Raw genomic sequence first — 25,575 nt, 5'->3', positions numbered from 1 at the left:
CAGACCTGGGAGGTGTGCGCCTCTACTCTTCAGGGGCCCTCTCCTCTCCTCTTTCACATTTCCAGTCAAAGCCAAGTATAACATGACACACACTCAATGCTGGCTTAATTAGGACCAGAAGCATGCATGCTGTCAGTCCACTGTTGTATTTAGGATAGCCGAAATACGAGAGCATCCAAGAAAACTCAGGATTTCATCTTTTTCTACAGGACCTCTCCAAGAGAACCAATCACCACTCTTTAGAACTTCCCACTCTCCATTTCCATAGGTTGCTAATGATCATCAACTGAGACAGTCCATTCTGGTGTGAAATACCAAGATTTTGAGAGCCCAAGTGATAGGTCCAGAAATGTCTACAACTGTAGGCTGGCTGTGGGGCGCAATAGAGGAGGTCACACGTGCAGGGCCAGCTCTCTTTGACTCTGTAGGAGGGCAAAGGGTGTGCTGGGAGCAGGCACTGACTGTGGCTCAGGTCTTACCAGCACAGTGATCCCCTGCTCTTTGCACAGCATGGCCACAGTTCCCAGAAGGATACTCAGCAACACCCAGAATGTAGAATGCGTTCCTTCCTTGTTATCTGCCAGTTCAGAGAAATGACACACAGAAAAGTCACACAACACAGCTCATCCTTGTTAGCACCAGAAACTAAATTCTAAGCATGCACCTTAAATAGCCATAGTTTAAAAACAGAGTTTGGTCTTCTTTTTTTTTACAGAGAGAGAGAGGGATAGAGGGATAGATAGGGACAGACAGACAGGAACTGAGAGAGAGGAGAAGCATCAATCATTAGTTTTTCATTGTGGCACCTTACTTGTTCATTGATTGCTTTCTCATATGTGCCTTGACCGTGGGGCCACAACAGACTGAGTAACCAAGCCAGCGACATTGGGTCCAAGCTGGTGAGCTTTTGCTCAAACCAAATGAGCCTGCGCTCAAGCTGACAACCTCGGGGTCCTGAACTTGGGTCCTCGGCATCCCAGTCCAACGCTCTATCCACTGCGCCACCGCCTAGTCAGGCCAGAGTTTGGTCTTCTGACAGCATTTCTCTGTGGTTGAGTGTGTTAGACCCTGGCATTTCTGTATTTTATAACCACTGGTCCATGGACCCATCCACCAGAAATTTAGTGCCAGTCCAAGAAAGAGTTAACTACTTTGATGTTGTATGAAGATTACAGATGCAATGATCTTACTCGAATTCACTTACGCTTGGGATAACTTGTGTTTTAGCGGCCTCTGAAGTAATTCTATTTTCACTAGTCCCCAAGTGTAAAAGGTTGGAAACCACTTCTCTAAATGGTACACATATCCCCTCTCAAGGTGTACCCGAGCAGGAGCCCAGAGCCTTCATGAGGTATTGTAATGAAGCCCTGGCCACAGATATCTCATCCCACAGTCCCCACGGGGGCAAGTTTCTTCTTCCCAACCTGCCAACCACCTAATGGGCCATTCTGACAAGTTATGTTGAGAACTCCCACTGAGAGTGTAAGCACTGCATCTGGTTACACAATGACTTCAGGCTACCGTCACAGCGTCACAGCGCAGGAGCAGGAGCGATGGGGACACCTGAGCCACTCTGAGAGTCTTCAGATAGAAGCAGTGGTGGAATTCAGCCAGTTCGCACCTGGTTCAGCAGAACCGATACCTAATTTTTTGTTGAGTTCAGCGAATCGGTTGTTAAAATGGCACTTGTAACCAGGGTTCTCTCTGAGGTGGGTGCCTGGGAAGCCGTCCAATGTGGAAATCACAAATTTATATTCCTTCCTCTTTTTTAACATTCATCTGAGCAACCGTGTATTCTAAGTGCCTGTAGTCATGTTCATTCTGTCCATAGGTGAAAAAAATTGAGGACGCCAATCAAGAAGCAATATAGAAATATCTTAAATGATAGTTTTACTGGTTTTTGCCAGGTATTAGTGAATATTTTTCCATTAATATTCTAAAACTCCTTCTTATAATCTAGTTTTGTGTGCCTCTTCTATTGTTCTTATTTAAGCATAATATAATATACCAGTGGTCCCCAACTGTTTTTGGGCCATGGACTAGTTTAATGTCAGAAAATATTTTCACGGGCCAGCCTTTAGGGTGGGACAGATAAATGTATCACGTGACTGAGACAAGCGTCAAGAGTGAGTCTTAGATGGATGTAACAGAGGGAATCTGGTCATTTTTAAAAAATAAAACACCGTTCAGACTTAAATATAAATAAAACAGAAATAATGTAAGCTATTTATTCTTTCTCTGCGGACCGGTACCAAATGGCCCACGAACCGATACCGGTCCACGGCCCAGAGGTCGGGGACCACTGTAATACACTACCTTTTGGTATATCGTTTTTTATACTTAAAACGGTCACTAGAGCAGAGAACCAGTTATTAGATTATTTGAATCCCACCACTGAATAGAAGTCTGGGCTCTCTGGCCACGAGACAGTGTGAAGCGGGTCTGCTCTGCTCCCAGTGTGGAAGACACAGGACCACTGACCAAGCGCTGCCACCCTAGCACTCGGGGCAGGTAAAGGCACAGGCCAGCCTGGGCTGCCAGCTGCACGGGGATTCAAGCATCAGTAGGAAGACAAAACATCGCTAAAATGTGAATGCTGTAGTAGGAAGTTTGAGAGGGGCTGAGCTCCAGTAATAACCCGTGGTCCTTAAACTGCCTTCCGAGGAGGGTCTGGCTATACACTGGTGGGCGGTATCTGCAGTTTGGGGGCCGGAGCTGAACTGCTGGAGAGGGGAGGAAAGATAAAATGTGGGGTCATCTCTGTTCTTCCTTTGTGAGACCCTCACCTCCTCAGAAGGCAGATGAGGAGCAAATATCTCAACAAGACACAGCTTTGAAGTGGGGCAAAGTGAGCCTGCTTGGAGGCCAAAATCATTAGCTTGTTTGGGGTGCCTATGAATCTTGGTTCGGTTCCGCTTAAAACCAGAATTCCTGGTCTGAATTCCAGCTCTGCCATCTACTGTGTGACCCCGAGCAAGTTCGTTATACTCACCGCCTCAGTGACATCCTCTATAAAATGGGGCAACATTAACTGCAGTCTTCAGTGAAGAGGGAAATTTTATATAGAAACATGACATCTATTTTAAAAATTACAAAAGTATTCTTGTAGATGCAAAATTTATCTCTGGAGAACACACAAGAAACCAACTATATTAGTTTCTGAACAATTTTAAAGAGGAAAATGTGGGTAGGGGAGGAAGGAAGTCTTACTTTTCATTGTATAATCTTTTATACCTTTTAAATTTTCTTAACTATGTGCATGTGTTAAAAACCATACATTTTTAAAAAAATCACTTGGTGCTGGGACCACAGAAAACATTCAATAAATGTTTGTTGCTCATGAATCAGCAAAACTGCCCCTGGTTCTTCCAGGGAGATGGCTTTCCATGGGGCTTTGAGGCAGTGGGCAAGGCTGTGGCTGATCCGTCACCTTGTCTGAAAAATGGGCCAAGCTCATTATACAGCGAAAAAATACACTTGGGTTCTCATTAAACTTCCCGAACAGGATACTGACAATGAAGTGTTTAGGGAGTGGGGAGAGAGGGAAGGTGAGAAGGAGGATGCATAGCAGGATGTTTAGTAGGACCCTCCAGCTTCTCCCCATCAGATGCCAGGAATATTCCCAGCCCTCGGTTCTGACAAGCAAAAACATCACAGACTTTGCCGAATGTTCTGGGGGCGGGAAAAAAGAAATAAGACCATTGCCCTAAACCAGTGCTGCTAACAATGTGTATGTAGTCCATGCACCTGCCCTTGAATCTTAGAAACATACTCTCGGGTCCCACTCAGACCCGCAGAATCAGAAACTGGAGGGTGGAGCCCAGCACTCGGCCTTTTAACCAGGCCTCCAGATGTGCCTGATGCAGCTAACGGCCCAGCATTGCCTTAGATGAGGAGCTTGCCTATAGCTCATTCCTGCCACCACGCCTGGCCGGTGGGAGCAACTTAAGTTTTTATGGATGGAATCTGCAGCATCTGCCTGGCTCTAGAAAGGCAACACAGGGTTAGTGAATGAAGTAACTGTCCCCTGTTTACCAAAAGGGGCAATTAGCCCACAAATCATAGAACTACAAGTTAGTCAAAGTTGGAGTAGTGCTTCTTAGAGGTTGTACATTTAATCTCTTTTGCAATGATGCAGATGTTGGAATCCTTCCCATCACGCTTCCAGCAGGCGGCCACGTGGCCTTCATTACGGTAACTTGGAGATGGGTATTGTATGCCAGCCCTTTTCGTTTAAACTTCGGGCCGTTAGGATGTTCTTTGTGAGAGTCCGCGCCTGCCTCCTTACACCTCAGGTCTTGGCTCTGCCCAGTATCTCCCCAGGTGGCACAGAGCCCAGAAACCAAGTCCTTTTTACTGAAAACCATTACATATCAGAATACTTAGTTCCATCAAGCAGACTAAAGAAAATTTTACTTGCAGAAATTAATCACATTACATGTGCATAATACCAAAAGATCAGCATTATGAGTCACAAGGACAACAAAACCCTGTCAAATTAAACTTGATTGCCCTTGAGTGTTTACATATTTAATGGAGTGTTTACATATTTAATTCATTTTCTTTGGGCATTTGCTAGCAATCATTAGCAGACAAGTGTTTTGTAGACACCAAAGTCTTTAAAAAAATTACAGCCAAAATACCCTTCGAGCTAACATTCCGGTTAGCTCCCTTTGACAGTATGAATTTGAGAAAGGCCACAAGTTTTAGCAGCAGAGCACAGGGCTCCACCTGGCAAAGCAGAGGTGGTCACAGCTCACCATGTACCATACCAGAGCACAGGAGAAGACCACACCTCTGACATGACAGAAATGGATGCAGCCTTCGAAAGAGGATTGTACCTATCACAACGGAATACTCCTCAGCCATAAGAAATGACATAGTGACATTTAAGACAAGATGGATGGACCTTGAGAATATTATACTGAGTGAAATAAGTAAATCATAAAAAGCTAAAAACCATATGATTTCACACAGAGGTGGGATATAAAACTGAGATTTATGGACATAGATAAAGGTGAGATGGTTACCAGGGGGAGAGAGGTGTGGAGGAGGGGGAGGCAAGGTTGGGGGAAGGGTGTAAAGAGGGACAAATATAAGGTGATGGAAAATGATTTGGCTTTGGGTGGTGGATATACAACATAACTGACTATTCAAATAATGGAGTGATGTTTGCCTGAAATCTATGTACACTTATTCATCATTGTCACCCCGTGAAAATTAATTTCCCAAATTAAAAAAGAAAGAAAGAAAGAAAGAAAGAAAGAAAGAAAGAAAGAAAGAAAGAAAGAAAGACAGACAAAGAAAATGGATGGCAGACAATACCCTTAAGACGTGTCCTCTGCAGTTGGTGCACGCATGGTTGGTTCATTTAGCTCTCTCTCCCACATCACATCTGCCTGAGTCTGTGTCAAACCACTTTCTGGATTTTCTCATATTACCAGTTTTTATGTAAATAGACACCTTTAATGATAAATGGACCCATTAATTACCACGGGGGGGTATTGTACAGATAAATAAGGTAAAAGTCACCCCACACAGTTCCCACGTCCTTTGAGGCCCACTCAGACCCTGCTCCAGGCCCAGCACAAGGAGATGGCACTGCGGACCCCTGGCCTCAGCCCAGTTTTCATGTCCACTGAGCATCAGGTTTAGTGCGCACTAGAAACCAGATGGGCCTCTCTCCTCCTTTCCTGGATTTGATTTTTTTAAGCTCCCGCACCCACAGTTTGTGTTCATACCTCTTAACAAATCATATGATTTCCCAACATCCAACATAATGTTCCCTGTTCTTCACATTACAAGCAGGTTCCTTGATCATTTTATAATTCTTTCTAGAAAAACTGAATTAACTTGTATTTTTTTACTTGACTGTAACATGAATTAATTCCCCCCACCCCCCACAGAGCAGTGGCTTTGTATAGAAAAAAATTCCCAGTTTCTTCATTAAAACACCCAAAGGACTACTTTTAAAAGAACTCCATTAACACACAGTTAAATTACTATAGCCGTGAAGTCATGAGTTCATCTTCTACCTAACGGGAATTTGAAATAGCTTTCTTCTTAGACAGCCAAATCGGAGATTTCACTGAATGCAAAACACTGACAGAGAAAACACAGCCTTCAGATGTATTGATAGCCTTCTCCCTACTCACTCCATAATTTCACCACATTTTTTAAAACCCAAATTTCTGCAGGAGACCCAGGCTCCCTCCCTTTCTCGAATCCTGTATCATAATTCTTCTGGAAGAGTTCTGCTCTTAAATTTTCTCTTCTAATTCTGATTTTGTTTGAACACATCCAGTACGAAAACACAAAAGATGAAGACAGTTGTCTCTTTGCTGACATTCTTCAATTGCTGTGATTATTAAATATTAAATGTCACATCTCAACAGTGGCAGTATCAGATCAAAGACAAAAGTTCAACAAACAGTTATAAACCCAGTGATGGTTTCCCATTCAGAAAGACACTCTAGACAACCACTGTCCAGAAGAGTAGGCATTATAGTTAATGAGCACCTGAAACTGATGTAGTTAGTATTGATGTGTTGTAAGTGTAAAACACTTGCCTGATTTTGAAGAGTTCAGCATAAAAAAGAATGTAAAATATTTCATAATTTTTATACTAATTACATGTTGAAATCAGAAATTGGGCTAAATAAAATGGATTGTTAAAATTCATCTCACTTCTTCCTTGGTATAGTGTGGCTACCACAAAATTTTAAATTACATGTATGCCTCATATATTTCTACGGCACAGTCTATACCAAGTGCTCAGAGACCTCACTCATACATGAAAGGATTGGCACATGCTATGTCTGTATTCCAGGTCTGTCTTTGATAACAGAAATAGGAAATGATTTTGTCTATTTAAATAAGAGTAGCCATTCCATATTTGCCAGGAATCATAAGACTAAGCATTCACATGCACTTGTTTTTCCAGACTCTAGTAATTTGTAAACTATTCATATCAGTCAAGAGGGTCTCCTTCCAAATGCGTGGCAATTACATGAGCATGATAAACCATGGCACTGACAAAGTGTTTCTGAGACTGGGGGTGAACAAGAAAAGGTGCATACAATTAAACAATCTACTGGAAAGCTGGTCCTGAGATTGGGGACAGCCCAGTCTAATGGACTTCTGGTAATACAACCTGCTGTAGTATTGTTTTACTCATGTAATTCCCCCGATTAAGATTTTCTTAGGAGTCTTGATGTGTCAAGGTAGCTAATGCTAGTAATTGCCAAAATGCAGCTAATGTAGATGAATTTGGACTTTGCGTTTTTGTGACTATGTTCCTATTTAGTGACTAATGCAAACCAATCTTTTATTTCCAAGTTTGAGCATTTTAATTAGACAACTGAAACAGATAATGGTAGGCCACCTTGCATATAGTTGGCACACAATAAATATCTGTTTAATTACTAAATTGTTTCATCTATTTCCATGTTGACTTGGGATCTTATTCAAGTATCTTATTTGTTATTTAATTATGAGATGTAATTTAATACCAAAAAGTTAACAATTTGTTTAAAGTGAACAAATATAGTAAAAAATCAAGTCTTTTCACTTTTAATACAATCTTTGAAACTCCTAACAATGAAAAAATCTTCAAAGTGTGAGAGACTTAAAAAAAAATTACATAAGGAATATTAAAAGACATAGAAAAAATTGCCTATTTCAATTTTAAATTTGGAAGTAACTGCTAAAAACCGTAAAAATAAATCCTGACAGGCAGATGTCGCCTCCAGCATAGTTGCATTTATGAATATTTTTATTCAAAAAAGTCTTCCCCAAATAGGGGATTCTAACCGGCGCACAGCCCTGTATAAGCATCTTAGGACATTACCTTTCCCCAGAGTTTCCCAGCTCACCTTCACTAAGTCTGCTAAAGTTCAAGTACCGGTGACCCAGGAGCAGAGAAAAAGAAAAACACCCAACAAAGAATTTTTACACCATGAGACATTCCTCATCACTTGAGACAACTTGCTCTAAGATAATCGTGCAGCATTAGGAAATAGCAACAGTTTATGATCCAGAACTTAACAGAGATAGACCTAAAAAACATTTTCCTTCTTTCTGTGTATGTCTCCATCGTCAAAGATACTTAATTATTTAGGTAAATGGAGGCAAAGATGAATGGAGTGGAGGGAGCGCCGGGGGACAGGGGAACAAAAATGCACGAGTGGAATGACACTTGTCAGTGCTAACACTCACAAGTGCCAACAGATGTGGTCAAGTTAATGAAGCACGTGCCCTGGATTTGGCACTATTTTCCAGTGTGGAGATCTTTCAGAAAAAGCATCACATTCTACAAGCTACCCTCTTCACCACTCAATGCCTGGCACCCCCGCTGCCTCGGAACTGGCGCATCATGTTGTGCGTGGGAACCAAGCCACCCTGACAGGTGGCCCCGACTCTCTCTGCCAGAGCAACACAGAGCATCTGAGTCTCAGTCCAAATGCTGGACACCCACCCCGCCGCAAAATGAAAGAAGTGCGACACTACCATTCGAAAATACAGGACCCTTCCGGGACAACTGAGCAATGCAGAAACCAAAGGAACATGAAAGCAGAGAAGAGAACACATGAGTACCACTGTCACAATTCAGTCGGCAAGGGCTCCAAATCCAAAATCAAGGGTCCTACTCTATGTGAGTTATTCAATTTCCCTATTCCTTTTTTAAAAAGCTAGCCTGATTCTAAGTCAAAGAAAAAGAGATGTCTTAAATCAAAATGAAAATATGAGGAAAGGATGTCCCAAGAGTAAGAGTGATTCTATTTTAGCTGCCTGAACTATGATCAGGAGAGCAATACAGCAAATAAAGTGTAAGAATTTAAAGTAACTGAGATTTAAGATCTTGTCTTTTATAATAGATAGATTAGAATTTCAAATGGTTGTTCTAGTTATGTAGCAAATTCATTCCCCTCCTGAAAAGATTTGCTCTTCCCTACTGTAAATGGGACTAATTAAATTTTTCCTCTAAGTTTTAACTCCCATGAACAATTCTTTTAAGGTATTAATTTAGAAAAATTGTTTTGGCTATTCTAGCAAGTTTATCGTGCAGGGAGACTACGTTCCCAATCTGAAATATGAGGCTTTGAGGGAGAAATATTGACATCACATCATAAAAATAATCCTTTTTGTTTGGGGCATTTAGAAATAACAACCAATACACCATCGACTTCATGGGACTTAGTGTTCTCTCTCTCTTTTTTTGAGAGAAATCGTATGCTTCCTTTATAAAGACATTTCTTTTTGATTCTGTTGCAAAAGATTTTGCTTGGAGATAAACTATTTAAGCACCAGTAAAGGGCGGGAGGATAGACAAATGTGTGATTAGATTTTTTTCATTTTCTAAAAATGAAATTTTAGTACTCCAGAGGTTAGAACAGAGTTGCTGTTAATAAACAAAGGCAATTAAAAATTGTCCAGAGATTTATAAGACAGATATCACATCTATAAAGAAAGCTAATGAGGTTTTCAAAAAGAAATGTATTCTCTGAAGAGTTTTTTTAACTTGTTAAACTATTAATATCAGAGTACTCAATTTTTTGTTCCCTCATAAAAAGTATTAAATCTGTTCCTCTGCAAAAACCTTTCTTGAGTTTCAAGTTTATATGTAACTAATGCTAGACTTTTCTTTGAATTTATGTTTAGATTCCAAAAGAACAAAGACCGGGTCACTTTAAATATAAGTTTAAATAATAAATAGCATCATTGTGTGCATCCAATAAACACTGGACTGAACTTTCACCACAAAGGAGCTCTGGTTCTCAGTGGAACACTGACAAACACGTGGGCAACTGGAAAAAGGCATCATCACGGCCATGACATGTGTTTACCACTCGGCTTTTTGTACAATCCACATTGACTAGATGGGGGTAATAAAATGTCTCAACGAAAATACACACACCTAATGTCCTTTGGTGTCAAGGGCTCTGCTCTGTTTGACTTAAGGAAATTTGATAGAGAGTAGATGAAAGAAATTAGCAATATAAAATAAATTACCATATGATCCAGCAATTCTAATTCATGATACTTATCCAAAGGAGACTAAATCACTATCTTTAAACTATGTATGCACCCCCTTGTTCATCGCAGCATTATTTACAATATCCAAGACATGAAAATAATCTAAGTGTTCACTGACAGACAAATGCATAAAGACAATGTGACACAGATACACACGATACACAATGGAATATTATCTAGCTATAACAAAGGAAACTTTGTCATTTGCAGCAACATGATGGACCTTGATGGTGTTATGCTAACTGACATAAGTCAGACAGAGAAAGACAAATACTGTATGATCTCATTTATATGAGGAGTCTAAAATAAAAAACCAAATTCATAGAACAGATTGACATGTGTCAGAGATGGGGCGTGGGGGAGGGGGCAGATGAAGGCGGTAGAAAGGTACAAACTTCTAGTTATAAAATAAGTAAGTCCTGCCTGGGGGTATAATGTACAGCAAGGCGACTATAGTTAATATTGTATTGTATATTTGGAAGCTGCTAAGACAGTAAATCTTAAAAGTTCTCATCACAAGAAAAAAATGTGTATCTGTGTGGTGATGGATGTCAACTAGACTTACTACAGTAATCTTTCAGTAATATATATCATTATATATCAATATATAATCAAATCATTGTGATGTATACCAAAAACGAATGCAATGTTATGTAAATTATGATCTCAATAAAATAATAAATTGTACATTCTGAGACAAATAAACAAGAAGTAAGCAGTACAAAGGAGATACTTATTGAGTACCTGCTCTGAGGTGGGTACAGGGAGGAAAAAGTTAACAGAAAAGTATGGAGAACAGAATATTCTGTTCCTTGGGTATTCTGAATAATGGAAGCTTTATTTTAATCAAACTATAATAGACTCTAAGCCCTTCAAGGACTTGGACTGTGTCTTTCTGGTTTACATATCCCTAATGCAGGGCCTGGTTCAAAGGATGCCCTTAATGTTTGACTGATTATTGGTGAAAGAATGAATGGCCAAAATTGACAATCCTGTAGGCTATTTTAGAAGAGAACCAGAAAAGTGTCTCATCATGAACCCCTTATCCAGAATTATTTTTGCATATAGGCATCTTATGGCTTCTTCTCTGTGAAGGTATGTATTACTAGTTTAGGAAAACCTTGTTCCTCTTAAAAAGACTCAGTCATCATATTTTGAGGCTGAACATTCACATGATGTTTAAAAAGTATTCCAGAAAGTTATTATCTATAAACAAAGAAGTAGTTTCTACTTTAGCATGTTTAAAAGGAGTCTGGACAATCTGACACACAGAAGAGATGCTGAAAACAGAGAGTCCCTGTCAACAGAGACTAGGAAAGGCTCCGCCCGACTTCATCGGCACTGGTTTGGGAGATGGTGAGACAGGGGAATATGGGAGCTGTGAAGGTCAGGAGAGGAGAGGAGAGCAGCTGACAGAGTGAAGGGGCTGCTCCAATGTTGCCAAGCCAAGGAGAGCAAGGGAGACGGGGCTGGGCACCTGGTCACAAAGTCCTGTCCTACTCTGTTTCCTCAGGTTACAGCAGGTAGGGCTGAGGACATAGAACCTTGTTGGGGAAGGGACAGAGAAGTGCCTTGTGTGTAGGACACAGGACTTCCTCCAAATAGGCTAATAACTGAGTGTGTAAGTTTGTCTTTTAAGAATCCATGTTCTGCGCCTGCAGACGTGCAGCGTGCTTGGGAGGCTGAGTTCAATCATTCCATTGTCATCTGTAAAAACAACGAGTGGGAACTAAAAAGAGCAGTGAAAAGCAACTCAAATGATGCAGAGGGCAGCTTGAGGGATGGATGTTTTCAACCCACTTTAAACTCCCAAGAAAGGAACTATTCTGATAGATAACTCAAAGCCTGTGTGGGCAGGTGTACAGAGTCAGAGGACAAAAAGGAAACAAAAGTCCATTGCTAAAAATAACTTTTAGGGTCAAGACACGGAGGCCTGGATGTATGTAGAGGGGCAACCTCCTATAGCTTTATATTTTCCAGAGACTAAACAAGCCATCGGTGACTGCAAGGAACCATACAAAGCTGGAGGTGGGTCCACAGGCTCCATTTTAATCCACTCTTTCCTCTTCCTAAAGAGGGTTCAAATGAACAGAAAAACAGCCTGGGAAGGTCAGACAGCCTGTAGACAAGAGGTCAACAGGAAGCCTTCTTCAAAGGTTTCCGTCTCCATCCATTTGTCTTCTAACTGTTCTAAGTAACCTCAACCAAATGAAAACCTATTCATATTCTTAAAAGGGTTTCCAGAGAAGCCAAAGCCACCACTATCGGTGCGCAAACATGAAATATTTCCAGGTTAGCTTTCTCAAAAACATTTGCATCTTTAACATGAAAGGCCTGTAACAATCTCTTTATAAAATCTCCTTCCAATTTTAAAATAAAAATGTTATGAATGTTAAAAGAATGCTCCTGAACAAAAAAAGGGGGAAAAAAGGTTATATTGCTGATAGTTAATATATAATATTAATAGTTCCATTAATACTGAAATATCCTTAACTGATTTTTCATGAATCAAAGTATTGATTGAAAATCCATCACACATTAAGCACTTTTACCTTTGGTATTAGTTTCCAAATGTTTTATTTTTAAAAAAATCTATCTTTTGTATGGATGGCTCTGGGAAATAATTTCATAACTTACAAATAAATTAAAAGACATATCAGAAAATGCATATATGTGAGTTGGAACTAAGAAAAGGTTAGTAAAAGGACCCAGGAAAACTATATAATGCCTTTAGTTTTTCATCGTTCTTTGAGACTATTCCATTAAAGAAGGCTAATAAATGTATCAGTTCACTTTATAGAATTTTTAGTCTCTTGAGAGTTTTTCCATTATTTCATAAAACCAATCTTTAGAGATAAGAGAAGTTTTATTTTATGTCCTAAATAATGTGTCCCACATAGGTTAAAACTATCAACATGTAGTACTTTGTTCAAAAAGCATTTCTGATGTCTCTGAAATCTATTCAGAACAGGAAGTAGTTACTTAAAAAGAAGACATGTTAAAATTAATAAAACAATACTTCATGAAACTTCAGAGTTGTTTTTGAGAAAAGCCAACAGACTTAATATTTGATTTTTTTCAGGAAAAAATAAGACTACTGATAAATTGTTATCCCACCTAACTGCAAATTTGGATTTAACTGCCTACTTAAGAACATGAAATATCAGTGTTTGTAATGAAAAGAACAGTGAGGGAATAAATGGACTCCTCCCCTTTCTCCTACTCCCATTATTGATTCACCATCTTATAGAAAAGCTATGCCAAGGTGTTGAATGGGCTGTGAGGCCGGGGCAGGTGCAAGTTCCCACCCTGCCAGATCCCTGAGGCCATGTACCTCTTGGGATTTTCACGATTACCATAGGTGGGGGAGATGCTGAGCACAGAAAGATCTGGACATGCTTTATTGCTAAGTTAACTTTCAGTCTTGGGAAGAAAAGTCACTGCCACTGTTCTATTCAACTGTTCCTAAACTCTTTGCTTTGTTAGAAAAATGATGAGTCACAGAAAAAGATGGTGGTTTTATCAGGGTAAGATAAAATAATAACAATAATAATGATAAAGGGGGTGGGAAGCTGTTGGGTATAGCCAAGTCCTGAGTGATCACGGCACAGTCTGGGGCCACTAGAATCACCCTTCCACTGTGTCTCAGTGGAGTTGCAGGCTTGAGAAAACATGTGCTCCGAGACATACACCCTGAGCCCTGTGGTCAGACTGGACAGGGCAGCATGAAGGGGGCAGCGGGTTGAAAGATCTCACAGGCCCCTTCCAATCCATCTCAAACAACTTCTGGTAGTTTCCATATGAATGTTCTAGGCATATAGCTACGGATACCTAGACCATGAAAACAACACTGCCTGTCCTGGAAGAGCTTGCGTCCTGCTTAAGTCTTATTGTAGAAAAATAAAAGGGTTAGAAGGAATTTGTCTGTTGCTCTTTTGAAAAAATCTATTGGGTACACCAATATTCAGAGCAGCACTACTCACAATAGCCAGAAACAACCCAAATGCCTACTGACAGATGAACAGACATACAAAATGTGGCATGTACATATATACAAGGGAGTATTATTCAGTCTTAAAAAGGAAGGAAATTCTGGCACATGCTACTACTGCACAGATGAACTCTGAAGACATTACACTACGACAAATAGACCAGACACAAAATGACAAATACTACATGATTCCACTTATATGAGGTACTTAGAATAGTAAAATTCATAGAGAGTAGAATGGTAGTGGCCAGGAGCTGGGGGTGGGAGAAATGAGGAATTACTATTTAATGGATTTCCACTTAGGTAGATGAAAAAGTTCCGGAGATGGACTGTGGTGATGGATACAGAACACTGTGAATGCACTAAATGTCATTAAATTGACACATTAAAAATGGTTTAAATGGTCAATTTAATGTTATATATATTTTGCTACAATAAAAATAAGGAAAAAAGTCCATTGGGATTTAAATAATGTAACTAATTCTTCATTTTGTGTCTACTAGGGAACTCCCATGAATTTATAAAATATTTTAAAAAACAGCAAGAGAAGCATCTGGTCTGTGTGCCATTTTCACCTTAGGACAGCATTTCTTGAAAGGTAAACTTTTAGAAACATTTTCAGATTCCTCGAGAGCCAACAGTAAGGTAAGTAGCTTTACTAACGTTTATTTTGGCGACTGATATCACCCAGGATGTAGGGAGGGAGAGAAAGGGAAGGAGATTCTGTCTGACCTTCTAAGTGGGTGTTTCCCAAACCCATAGAGACCTCAGGGAGAGGCAGAACCTCAGGCCTCAAAGATGGACTCATGTAGGCAAAGAGCTAGTGATGAGAGGCAGTGGGGGAGGGGTGAAGAGGCAGAAACCTTTAAATTATTAAATTTAGAAAAGGTGACTTTTTTTTGTATTTTTCCAAAGTGAGAAGTGGGGCGGCAGCAAACAGACGCCTGCATGTGCCTGACTGGGATCCACCTGGCATACCCACCAGGGGGCGATGCTCTACCTATCTGGGGTGTTGCTTTGTTGCAACGGGAGCCATTCTAGCAGCTGAGGTGGAGGCCATGGAGCCATCCTCAGCACCTGGGCCAACTTTGCTCCAATAGAGCCTTGGCTGCAGGAGGGGAAGAGAGAGATAGAGAGGAAGGAGAGGGGAAGGGTGGAGAAGCAGATGGGCACTTCTCCTGTGTGCCCTGGCCAGGAATTGAATCTGGTACTTTCTCACACTGGGCCAATGCTCTACCATTGGAAAAGGTGACTTTAAAAAAAAAATTTGGACATGAGCTCACAGATGTTCATTTTACTGGTAACTCATTATTTATATATCACTTACGTTATTTTGTATCAAATGTTTTATAAATTTATTCCAGGTGCCTATTCTAGTATTGTGCTTTCCATGTTTAATTGCTAAATTAAATTATAATTACATTTTTGTTTTGAAAATTTTCCTCCCAATTCCATAACAAAATTCTTAAATATCAGACATTATATCATCTCATCCATAAATATTTCAGCATGTATCTCTAAAGGGACTGTTTTAAAAATAAACCTGTGATGTTATTATCACACCTAACATTTTAACAATTCATTAACAGAGTTGAAGGTACCTCCTAGCTATTTTTAATAGTTCTGATGAGCCTTCCTCACTAGCCCCTGAACACAGGGAAGCAGACCAGCCCCATGCAATTGGCATTAGCTTTTTTGTTTGTTTGTTTGCTTGGTGTTTGTTTTTTTTAGAAGTTCAACATTTTAATAGCTAACGCTTAAAATCCTTTTTTCTTCAGAAGTTTGTTTTATTTTGGAAGTTTGACATTTTAATATCTACATTTAAAATCCTTTGTATGGGGGGCTTTTGAAGATGACAGCGGAGTAGGCGGACACACAGACGCCCAGCTCTCAACACCAAACTGGAATACAAATCAATTTAGGAAAAATCAGCATGAAAAACCAACACTGAACTGCAAGAACAGCTCTCAAAAACCAAGGAGCAAAGAGGAAGCCACAATAATCCTGGTAAGGAGTGCCTGAATCTCCTCTGCTTACAGGAACGGCGGGGGGGGGGGGGGTGAGGCTGAGAGCCCAGAGAGGATTTCACAGAGGAAAAAGAGCAGAAACTACTGCTCACAGCCACTTACATGGCGACCAGGGAGCAAGGTGGGTTGAAAAGACCAACTTATCTCCCAAGTGGAAAGGACAAGGAGAGGGACAGACTGTGAGGGGCTAAGGTATGCAAGAAACGAAATAAAAAAGCTGACTCATTCGTGCTGGAGGCGGCCATAGCTGGGGGAGGGACTGAACCTTTCACAAAACAGAGCTGAAGTGCTTCCGGATCAGAGATCTCCGGACATCTATCCAGCTCCAATCAGCGCAACAAGACACAGCTGAAAACAAGAAGTGGGGAGGAGGGGCAGTAACTCAGGTCTCCGTGGAGATCTGAGATACACCTCCCCCTACTGAAGCTGAGAAAAAACCCTGCCCCCAGTGAGATTAGTTGGTGGAACAGACCTCCAGCATCTCAGGTTACACCCACAGCATTCCTGGTTACAGTTTCAAGGAAGCCCCCTGCTGAGATCAGTTAACAAGACTATCACCTGTTAAGAAAACAAACAAATCAAGACTTCAAAGCTGCCCAAATCCGAAAGTGGATTACAAATAATAGCCGATACCAACCCAAGAAGACCTAGAAATAACACAACTGAAAACTGGAGGTAGACTACACCAAGCCTAGACTCAACCAACTCTACAAATAAAACACCATTATGAGAAGACAAAAGAGTGCAACCCAAATGAAACCACAAGAGACACCTTTGAGAGATGAGCTGAGTGATATGGAAATAATCAAACTTCCAGATGCGGAGTTCAAAATAATGATTGTAAGGATGCTTAGGGATCTTAGAACAACAATGGAGGGGCAGTTTGAAAACCTAAATAAAGAAACAGCAAGTATAAAAAAGGATATTGAAATATTAAAAAAGAATCAGTCAGAGATGACAAATACAATATCAGAAATGAAGACCACAATGGAAGGAATTAAAAACAGGATGGATACAGCTGAGGATCGAATCAACGAGTTGGAGGACAACTGGAATGAAGGCATGAAAGCAGAGAAGAAAAGAGAAAAGAGGAGATGACGTCAGAGTAATGGCGGGATAGGAAGCGATACCGATAAATCTCCCCCAAAACTCAACAAGATCTTCAACCAGAAACAGAAAAACCTATACTTGGAGCTTCCAGATGCTTCGCAATACACCCAAAGGTATGATTGAGTGAAAAATTGGCTAAATATATAACCAAACCCCAAAGGAAATAGGGAGTAAGAAATGCTCCGCCTTCCTCACTAACCTAAACAGGGCGGCTTTCTCTGGTAACTGTGAATATAGAAACTGAGGCGGGCAAAGGGGGTTTATAGATCCAGGCCGCCGCGGCACAAACGGCCGAACCAGGCTGTGGCACACAGATCCAAGCCGAGGAAAATCTGATCCTGTGGCAACCCGGGCAATACAAGCTAACACTCGCGCCAAACCCAAACAAAGAAAGACAAGCGGAGCGGCCATTTTACCCGGTCTCCTGGTTGGCGTGCGCGCAGTTAGTGGGCGAGAGATTTCTTCCTAAGCCCCGGAAGTGGGTGCCCGTGTTGCCCCACGGAGAGGCAGGGTCAGAGGCCTTTCTGTGGGCCGAGGACAGAGTCTCTGGGCAGCCCCAGCGCCCTGGGAAAGCCACGCACGGGAGGGAGTGAGAACTACTTCCAACGGTGGAGATTTTCCGTGCTGGTGAGGGTTTCACTCAGGGAAACGCGGCCGGCCTCATATCCTGGTGTGCACGCGCAGATAAGGAGTGAGCGATTCCTCCAAGTGCCTCCGCAGTGCGCGCCCGTGTTATCGCAGAGAGGGGCAGAGTCAGGGGCCTTTGTGTGGGCCAAAGCGGAATCTCGAGCTGCCCCAGCGCCTTGCAAAAGCCGCGCACGGGGACGGAGCGAGACTCAATTCCAATGCTGCAACTTTTCCCTGCGGTTGGGGGTTTCACTCAGAGCGTGAGACTGCTGGCTGGATATCCTGGTCGCAGACAGTGAGTGAGAGTTTCCTCCAAGCGCCCCCCAGAAGTGGGCGCCCGCTTGTGTTACCGGACAGAGTGGCAGACCCAGTGGTCTTTGAGTGGGCGGAAAGCCCGCCTGATTATGCTAGCAGCTCTGACTGACTGAGCCTTACCCAGAGCCCTGTGCTGAGTGGAAATAGAGTGGGGAGTTGCCAGCTCTTTGAGCCTCTTACTATCCAGGCAGAGGCAGCAGCAACCCCATAGCTGGATTATCAGGCTACTAATTGAGGAAGGAAAGACTAGGAGAAAGGCTCCAGGAACACGGACTCTCTCACTGTCGGAGCCTATAAATGCTAATGAGCCTCGACTCCCACGAGACTAAAGCACAATACATGACATTGCCATAGAGACTTATCAACTGCAAGCCTCTACCTGAGCGTGCCAAAGGGGCAGAACCCGGGGTACAGAGTCACCGACCAGGAAGAGGGAGAGAAAAGAAAAAGCAAGAAGATAACCACTCAAAATCAAGAATAATCTGCAGACTTTATAACCTATCCCATTTTATTATATTTGTTCGTTTGTTTCTCTTATCTTCATTCTTGAGACTTTTTTTTCTTCCTCCAATTTGGCCGATTAACTCTCTACTGGTCTTACTCTCTCCTCTCCTTGAACTACACTACCCATAAGTGTTACATCTCCCATTATCTTTTCTCTTCTCTTCCTTTCTCTCTATGAGGGTTGCACTCCAAAACCCTTAACTCTCTCTCTCTCTCCTTTCTTTTTTCTTCTTTTAGTGGTTCCCTCTTTTTTTTTTCTCTCTCTCTTTCTTTTCTCCCTCTATATTAGTTTCTTCCTTTCTCCTTTACATCTCCTCTCATTCAAACCTCAATAACAAACAAATTATCTTATCTGGGACTCAAACCTATGTTTGTGGCATTTTGGGGGGTTTTTACTTCACCTTTTTAACTCACTAGCAGTGCTCCCATCCCTGGCTCTCCATATTATCTAGTTCTTGTTCCACTAAATACAATAGTAAGTTTTTAATTTGTCCCCCCATTTTTCCGTTTTCCTCTTATTCCTCTCATCATAACTCTTAGACAACCAACACCTAAAAGCAAATCATTTTATTCCCAAATTTTTTCCTTATTTGCTTTTTGTGGGTCCATACGCTCTTTTTTTTTTCTTTTTTTTTTTTTTTTCTTTTTTTCTTTTTTGCCCCTTAATTACTTTTCCCCAATTCAGGCCCTCCATCACAGGCATTGTTTGTTATAACTCACAGTCCACCACAAGATTTTCTCAAGAAAGAGGGGAGAGGAGAGGAGAGGAAAAAAGGAGGGGGGGAATAATTTCCTTTTTTTAAAAATTTTTATTTTATTTTATTTTTCTTTATTTCATTATTAATTTTTTTTAAAAAAAACAACTCTTTTCGATTTTTTATTTATTTTTATTTTTTTTAACTTTTTATTCTTTATTAAATCTCATTAATACTATCAACAAAACCACCCTCAGATGCCATTAAGGAAGAGAAAATCGAATATCATGGATACAAAAGAAAGAGAGATAACACAGCTAGATGAGGAAAAATCTATGGAGAAAAAATTTAATATATTGGAAACCTTGGAGCTAAATGACAGAGAATTCAAGATAGAAATACTAAAAATCCTCCGAGATATACAAGAAAACACAGAAAGGCAATATAGGGAGCTCAGAAAACAACTCAATGAACACAAAGAATATATGTCCAAGGAAATTGAAACTATAAAAACAAATCAAACAGAGATGAAAAACTCAATTCACGAGCTGAAAAACGAAGTAACAAGCTTAGCTAATAGAACAGGTCAGATAGAAGAGAGGATTAGTGAAATAGAAGACAAGCAACTTGAGGCACAACAGAGAGAAGAAGAAAGAGACTCAAAAATTAAAAAAAATGAGATAGCCCTACAAGAATTATCTGACTCCATCAAAAAGAATAACATAAGAATAATAGGTATATCAGAGGGAGAAGAGAGAGAAAATGGAATGGAGAACATACTCAAACAAATAATAGATGAGAACTTCCCAAGCCTGTGGAAAGAACTAAAGCCTCAAGTTCAAGAAGCAAACAGAACTCCAAGTTTTCTTAACCCCAACAAACCTACTCCAAGGCATATCATAATGAAATTGACACAAACCAACAGCAAAGAAAAAATTCTCAAGGCAGCCAGGGAAAAGAAGAATACAACATATAAAGGAAGGCCCATTAGATTATCATCAGATTTCTCAGCAGAAACTCTACAAGCTAGAAGAGAGTGGACCCCAATATTTAAAGTCCTGAAAGAGAGGAACTTTCAGCCACGAATACTATACCCATCAAAGCTATCCTTCAAATACGAAGGAGAAATAAAAACATTCACAGATACAGAAAAGATGAGGGAATTTATCATCAGAAAACCCCCACTCCAGGAATTACTAAAGGGGGTTCTCCAATCAGATACAAAGAACAAAAAAAAAACAGAGCCACAAGTAAAAGCTCCAAGAAGAACACAATAAAACCAAATTTAAACTGTGACAACAACAAAAAGAAAGAGGGGAAGAAGACGGAGATTAACAGTAGCAAAGGACGATGGAGTGCAAAAGAACTCACAAAATAGTTCGCTACAATGAACAGGGTAGGGACCCTTTTCATTACTCAAAGGTAACCACCATTGAAAAAACCACCACAGAAGCACATGAGATAAAAAAGATAGCAACAGAGGAAAGATGTATGGAATACAACCAAATAAAAACAAAAGATAGAAAAACGAAAGAGAAGGATCAAACAAGACACAAAACTAACAGAAAGCAAGATATAAAATGGCAATAGGGAACTCACAAGTATCAATAATTACACTAAATGTAAACGGATTAAACTCACCAATAAAAAGGCACAGAGTAGCAGAATGGATTAAAAAAGAAAATCCAAATGTATGCTGCCTACAGGAAACTCATCTAAGTAACAAGGATAAAAGCAAATTCAAAGTGAAAGGCTGGAAAACAATACTCCAAGCAAATAACATCCAAAAAAAAGCAGGTGTAGCAATACTCATATCGGATAATGCTGACTAGAAGACAGGAAAAGTACTCAGAGACAAAAATGGCCATTTCATAATGGCTAAGGGGACACTGAATCAAGAAGACATAACAATTCTTAATATATATGCACCAAACCAAGGAGCACCAAAATATATAAGACAGCTACTTACTGATCTTAAAACAAAAACTGACAAAAATACAATCATACTTGGAGACCTCAATACACCGCTGACGGCTCTAGATCGGTCATCCAAACAGAGAATCAACAAAGACATAGTGGCCTTAAACAAAACACTAGAGCACCTGGATATGATAGACATCTACAGGACATTTCACCCCAAAGTGACTGAGTATACATTTTTCTCCAGTGTACATGGATCATTCTCAAGAATTGACCATATGTTGGGCCACAAAAACAACATCAGCAAATTCAGAAAAATTGAAGTTGTACCAAGCATATTTTCTGATCATAAAGCCTTGAAACTAGAATTCAACTGCAAAAAAGAGGAAAAAAATCCCACAAAAATGTGGAAACTAAACAACATACTTTTAAAAAATGAATGGGTCAAAGAAGAAATAAGTGCCGAGATCAAAAGATATATACAGACTAATGAAAATGACAATACGACATATCAGAATCTATGGGATGCAGCAAAAGCAGTGATAAGAGGGAAGTTCATATCGCTTCAGGCATATATGAACAAACAAGAGAGAGCCCAAGTGAACCACTTAACTTCCCACCTTAAGGAACTAGAAAAAGAAGAACAAAGACAACCCAAAACCAGCCGAAGAAAGGAAATAATAAAAATCAGAGCAGAAATAAATGAATTAGAGAACAGAAAAACTATAGAAAAAATTAATAGAACAAGGAGCTGGTTCTTTGAAAAGATCAACAAAATTGACAAACCCTTGGCAAGACTTACCAAGGAAAAAAGAGAAAGAACTCATATAAACAAAATCCAAAATGAAAGAGGAGAAATCACCACGGACACTGTAGATATACAAAGAATTATTGTAGAATACTATGAAAAACTTTATGCCACTAAATTCAACAACCTAGAAGAAATGGATAAATTCCTAGAAAAATACAACCTTCCTAGACTGAGTCAAGAAGAAGCAGAAAGCCTAAACAGACCTATCAGTAGAGAAGAAATAGAAAAAACCATTAAAAACCTCCCCAAAAATAAAAGTCCAGGCCCTGACGGCTATACCAGCGAATTTTATCAAACATTCAAAGAAGACTTGGTTCCTATTCTACTCAAAGTCTTCCAAAAAATTGAAGAAGAAGCAATACTTCCAAACACATTTTATGAGGCCAACATAACCCTCATACCAAAACCAGGCAAGGATGGCACAAAAAAAGAAAACTACAGACCAATATCTCTAATGAATACAGATGCTAAAATATTAAACAAAATACTAGCAAATCGAATACAACAACATATTAAAAAAATAATACATCATGATCAAGTGGGATTCATGCCAGAATCTCAAGGATGGTTCAACATACGTAAAACGGTTAACGTAATACACCATATCAACAAAACAAAGAACAAAAACCACATGATCTTATCAATAGATGCAGAAAAGGCTTTCGATAAAATACAACACAATTTTATGTTTAAGACTCTCAACAAAATGGGTATAGAAGGAAAATATCTCAACATGATAAAGGCCATATATGATAAACCATCAGCTAACATCATATTAAATGGCACTAAACTGAAGGCTTTCCCCCTTAAATCAGGAACAAGACAGGGTTGTCCACTCTCTCCACTCTTATTTAATGTGGTACTAGAGGTTCTCGCCACAGCAATCAGACAAGACAAAGAAATAAAAGGCATCCATATCGGAAAAGAAGAAGTAAAGGTATCACTTTTTGCAGATGATATGATCCTATACATCGAAAACCCCAAAGAATCCACAAAAAGACTACTAGAAACAATAAGCCAATACAGTAAGGTCGCAGGATACAAAATTAACATACAGAAGTCAATAGCCTTTCTATATGCCAACAATGAAACAACTGAGAAGGAACTCAAAAGAATAATCCCCTTCACGATTGCAAGAAAAAAAATAAAATACTTAGGAATAAACATAACAAAGAATGTAAAGGACTTATATAATGAAAACTATAAACCATTGTTAAGGGAAATCGAAAAAGATATAATGAGATGGAAGAATATACCTTGTTCTTGGCTAGGAAGAATAAATATAATCAAGATGGCTATATTACCCAAAGCAATATACAAATTTAATGCAATTCCCATCAAACTTCCAATGACGTTTTTTAAAGAAATAGAGCAAAAAATCATCAGATTTATATGGAACTATAAAAAACCCCGAATAGTCAAAGCAATCCTAAAGAAAAAGAATGAAGCTGGGGGCATAACAATACCTGACTTCAAACTCTATTATAGGGCCACGACAATCAAAACAGCATGGTATTGGCAGAAAAATAGACACTCAGACCAATGGAACAGAATAGAAAGTCCAGAAATAAAACCACATATATATAGTCAAATAATTTTTGATAAAGGGGCCAACAACACACAATGGAGAAAAGAAAGCCTCTTCAATAAATGGTGCTGGGAAAACTGGAAAGCCACATGCAAAAGAATGAAACTGGACTACAGTCTCTCTCCCTGTACAAAAATTAACTCAAAATGGATCAAAGATCTAAACATAAGACCTGAAACAATTAAGTACATAGAAGAAGACATAGGTACTCAACTCATGGACCTGGGTTTTAAAGAGCATTTTATGAATTTGACTCCAATGGCAAGAGAAGTGAAGGCAAAAATTAATGAATGGGACTACATCAGACTAAGAAGTTTTTGCTCAGCAAGAGAAACTAATAACAAAATAAACAGAAAGCCAACTAAATGGGAAATGATATTTTCAAACAACAGCTCAGATAAGGGCCTAATATCCAAAATATACAAAGAACTCATAAAACTCAACAACAAACAAACAAACAATCCAATAAAAAAATGGGAAGAGGATATGAATAGACACTTCTCCCAGGAAGAAATACAAATGGCCAACAGATATATGAAAAGATGCTCATCTTCTTTAGCTATTAGAGAAATGCAAATCAAAACGGCAATGAGATACCACCTCACACCTGTTCGATTAGCTGTTATTAGCAAGTCAGGTAATAGCAAATGTTGGAGAGGCTGTGGAGAAAAAGGAACCCTCATACACTGTTGGTGGGAATGTAAAGTAGTACAACCATTATGGAAGAAAGTATGGTGCTTCCTCAAAAAACTGCAAATAGAACTACCTTATGACCCAGCAATCCCTCTACTGGGTATATATCCCCAAAACTCAGAAACATTGATACGTAAAGACACATGCAGCCCCATGTTTACTGCAGCATTGTTCACAGTGGCCAGGACATGGAAACAACCAAAAAGCCCATCAATAGATAAAGAAGATGTGGCACATATACACTATGGAATACTACTCAGCCATAAGAAATGATGACATCGGAACATTTACAGCAAAATGGTGGGATCTTGATAACATGATACGAAGCGAAATAAGTAAATCAGAAAAAACCAGGAACTGTATTATTCCATACGTAGGTGGGACATAATACTGAAACTAAGAGACATTTACAAGAGTGTGGTGGTTACGGGGGGGAGGGGGGAATGGGAGAGGGATAGGGGGTGGGGAGGGGCACAAAGAAAACAAGATAGAAGGTGACAGAGGACAATCTGACTTTGGGTGGTGGGTATGCAACATAATTGAACGACAAGATAACCTGGACTTGTTATCTTTGAATATATGTATCCTGATTTATTGATGTCACCCCATTAAAAAAATAAAATTATAAAAAAAAAAAGAAAAGAGAAAAGAGACTCAAAAAGTCAGAGGAAACACTTAGAGAGCTCTGTGACAACATGAAGAGAAATAACATCCGCATGATAGGGGTTCCTGAAGAAGAAGAAAAAGAACAAGGGATAGAGACTTTGTTCAATCATATCAAAACTGAAAACTTCCCTAAATTAATGCAAGAGAAACTCTCACAAGTCCAAGAAGCACAGAGAACTCCATTAAAGAGAAACCCTAAGAAAACTACACCAAGACACATCATAATTAAAATACCAAAGCTAAGCGATAAAGAGAAAATATTAAAAGCTGCAAGAGAAAAAAAAGTTATCACCTACAAAGGAGCCCCCATAAGGATGACATCCGACTTCTCAACAGAAACACTTGAGGCCAGAAGGGAATGGCAAGAAATATTCAAAGTAATGCAGAACAAGAACCAACAACCAAGACTACTTTATCCAGCAAGGCTATCGTTTAAAATCGAAGGAGACATAAAAAGCTTCCCAGACAAAAAACAACTCAAGGAATTCATTACAACCAAACCAACGCTGCAAGAAATGTTAAGGGGCCTGTTGTAAACAGATCAAAGTTGGAAAAGAATATAGCAAAAAAGGAATACACCTTTAAAGAAGAAA

General features: G+C 39.7%; 1 protein-coding gene across 2 annotated transcripts in view; it reads right to left on the bottom strand.

The window, feature by feature from the left end:
• TMTC4 (transmembrane O-mannosyltransferase targeting cadherins 4) overlaps nt 1–25,575 on the bottom strand; it is an 86,170-nt gene that overhangs the window by 29,380 nt on the left and 31,215 nt on the right. For both annotated transcript variants that reach the window (XM_066235933.1, XM_066235934.1), the window contains exon 6: nt 480–577. In XM_066235933.1, coding sequence (XP_066092030.1) covers nt 480–577 — 98 coding nt within the window. The remainder of the gene's footprint in view (nt 1–479; nt 578–25,575) is intronic.

The sequence above is a fragment of the Saccopteryx bilineata genome, chromosome 6 (genome assembly GCF_036850765.1).
Source record: "Saccopteryx bilineata isolate mSacBil1 chromosome 6, mSacBil1_pri_phased_curated, whole genome shotgun sequence".
Lineage (NCBI taxonomy): Eukaryota > Metazoa > Chordata > Mammalia > Chiroptera > Emballonuridae > Saccopteryx > Saccopteryx bilineata.
Note: the sequence above shows the minus strand (reverse complement) of the source record. Positions and strands in the feature narration are given on the sequence as shown.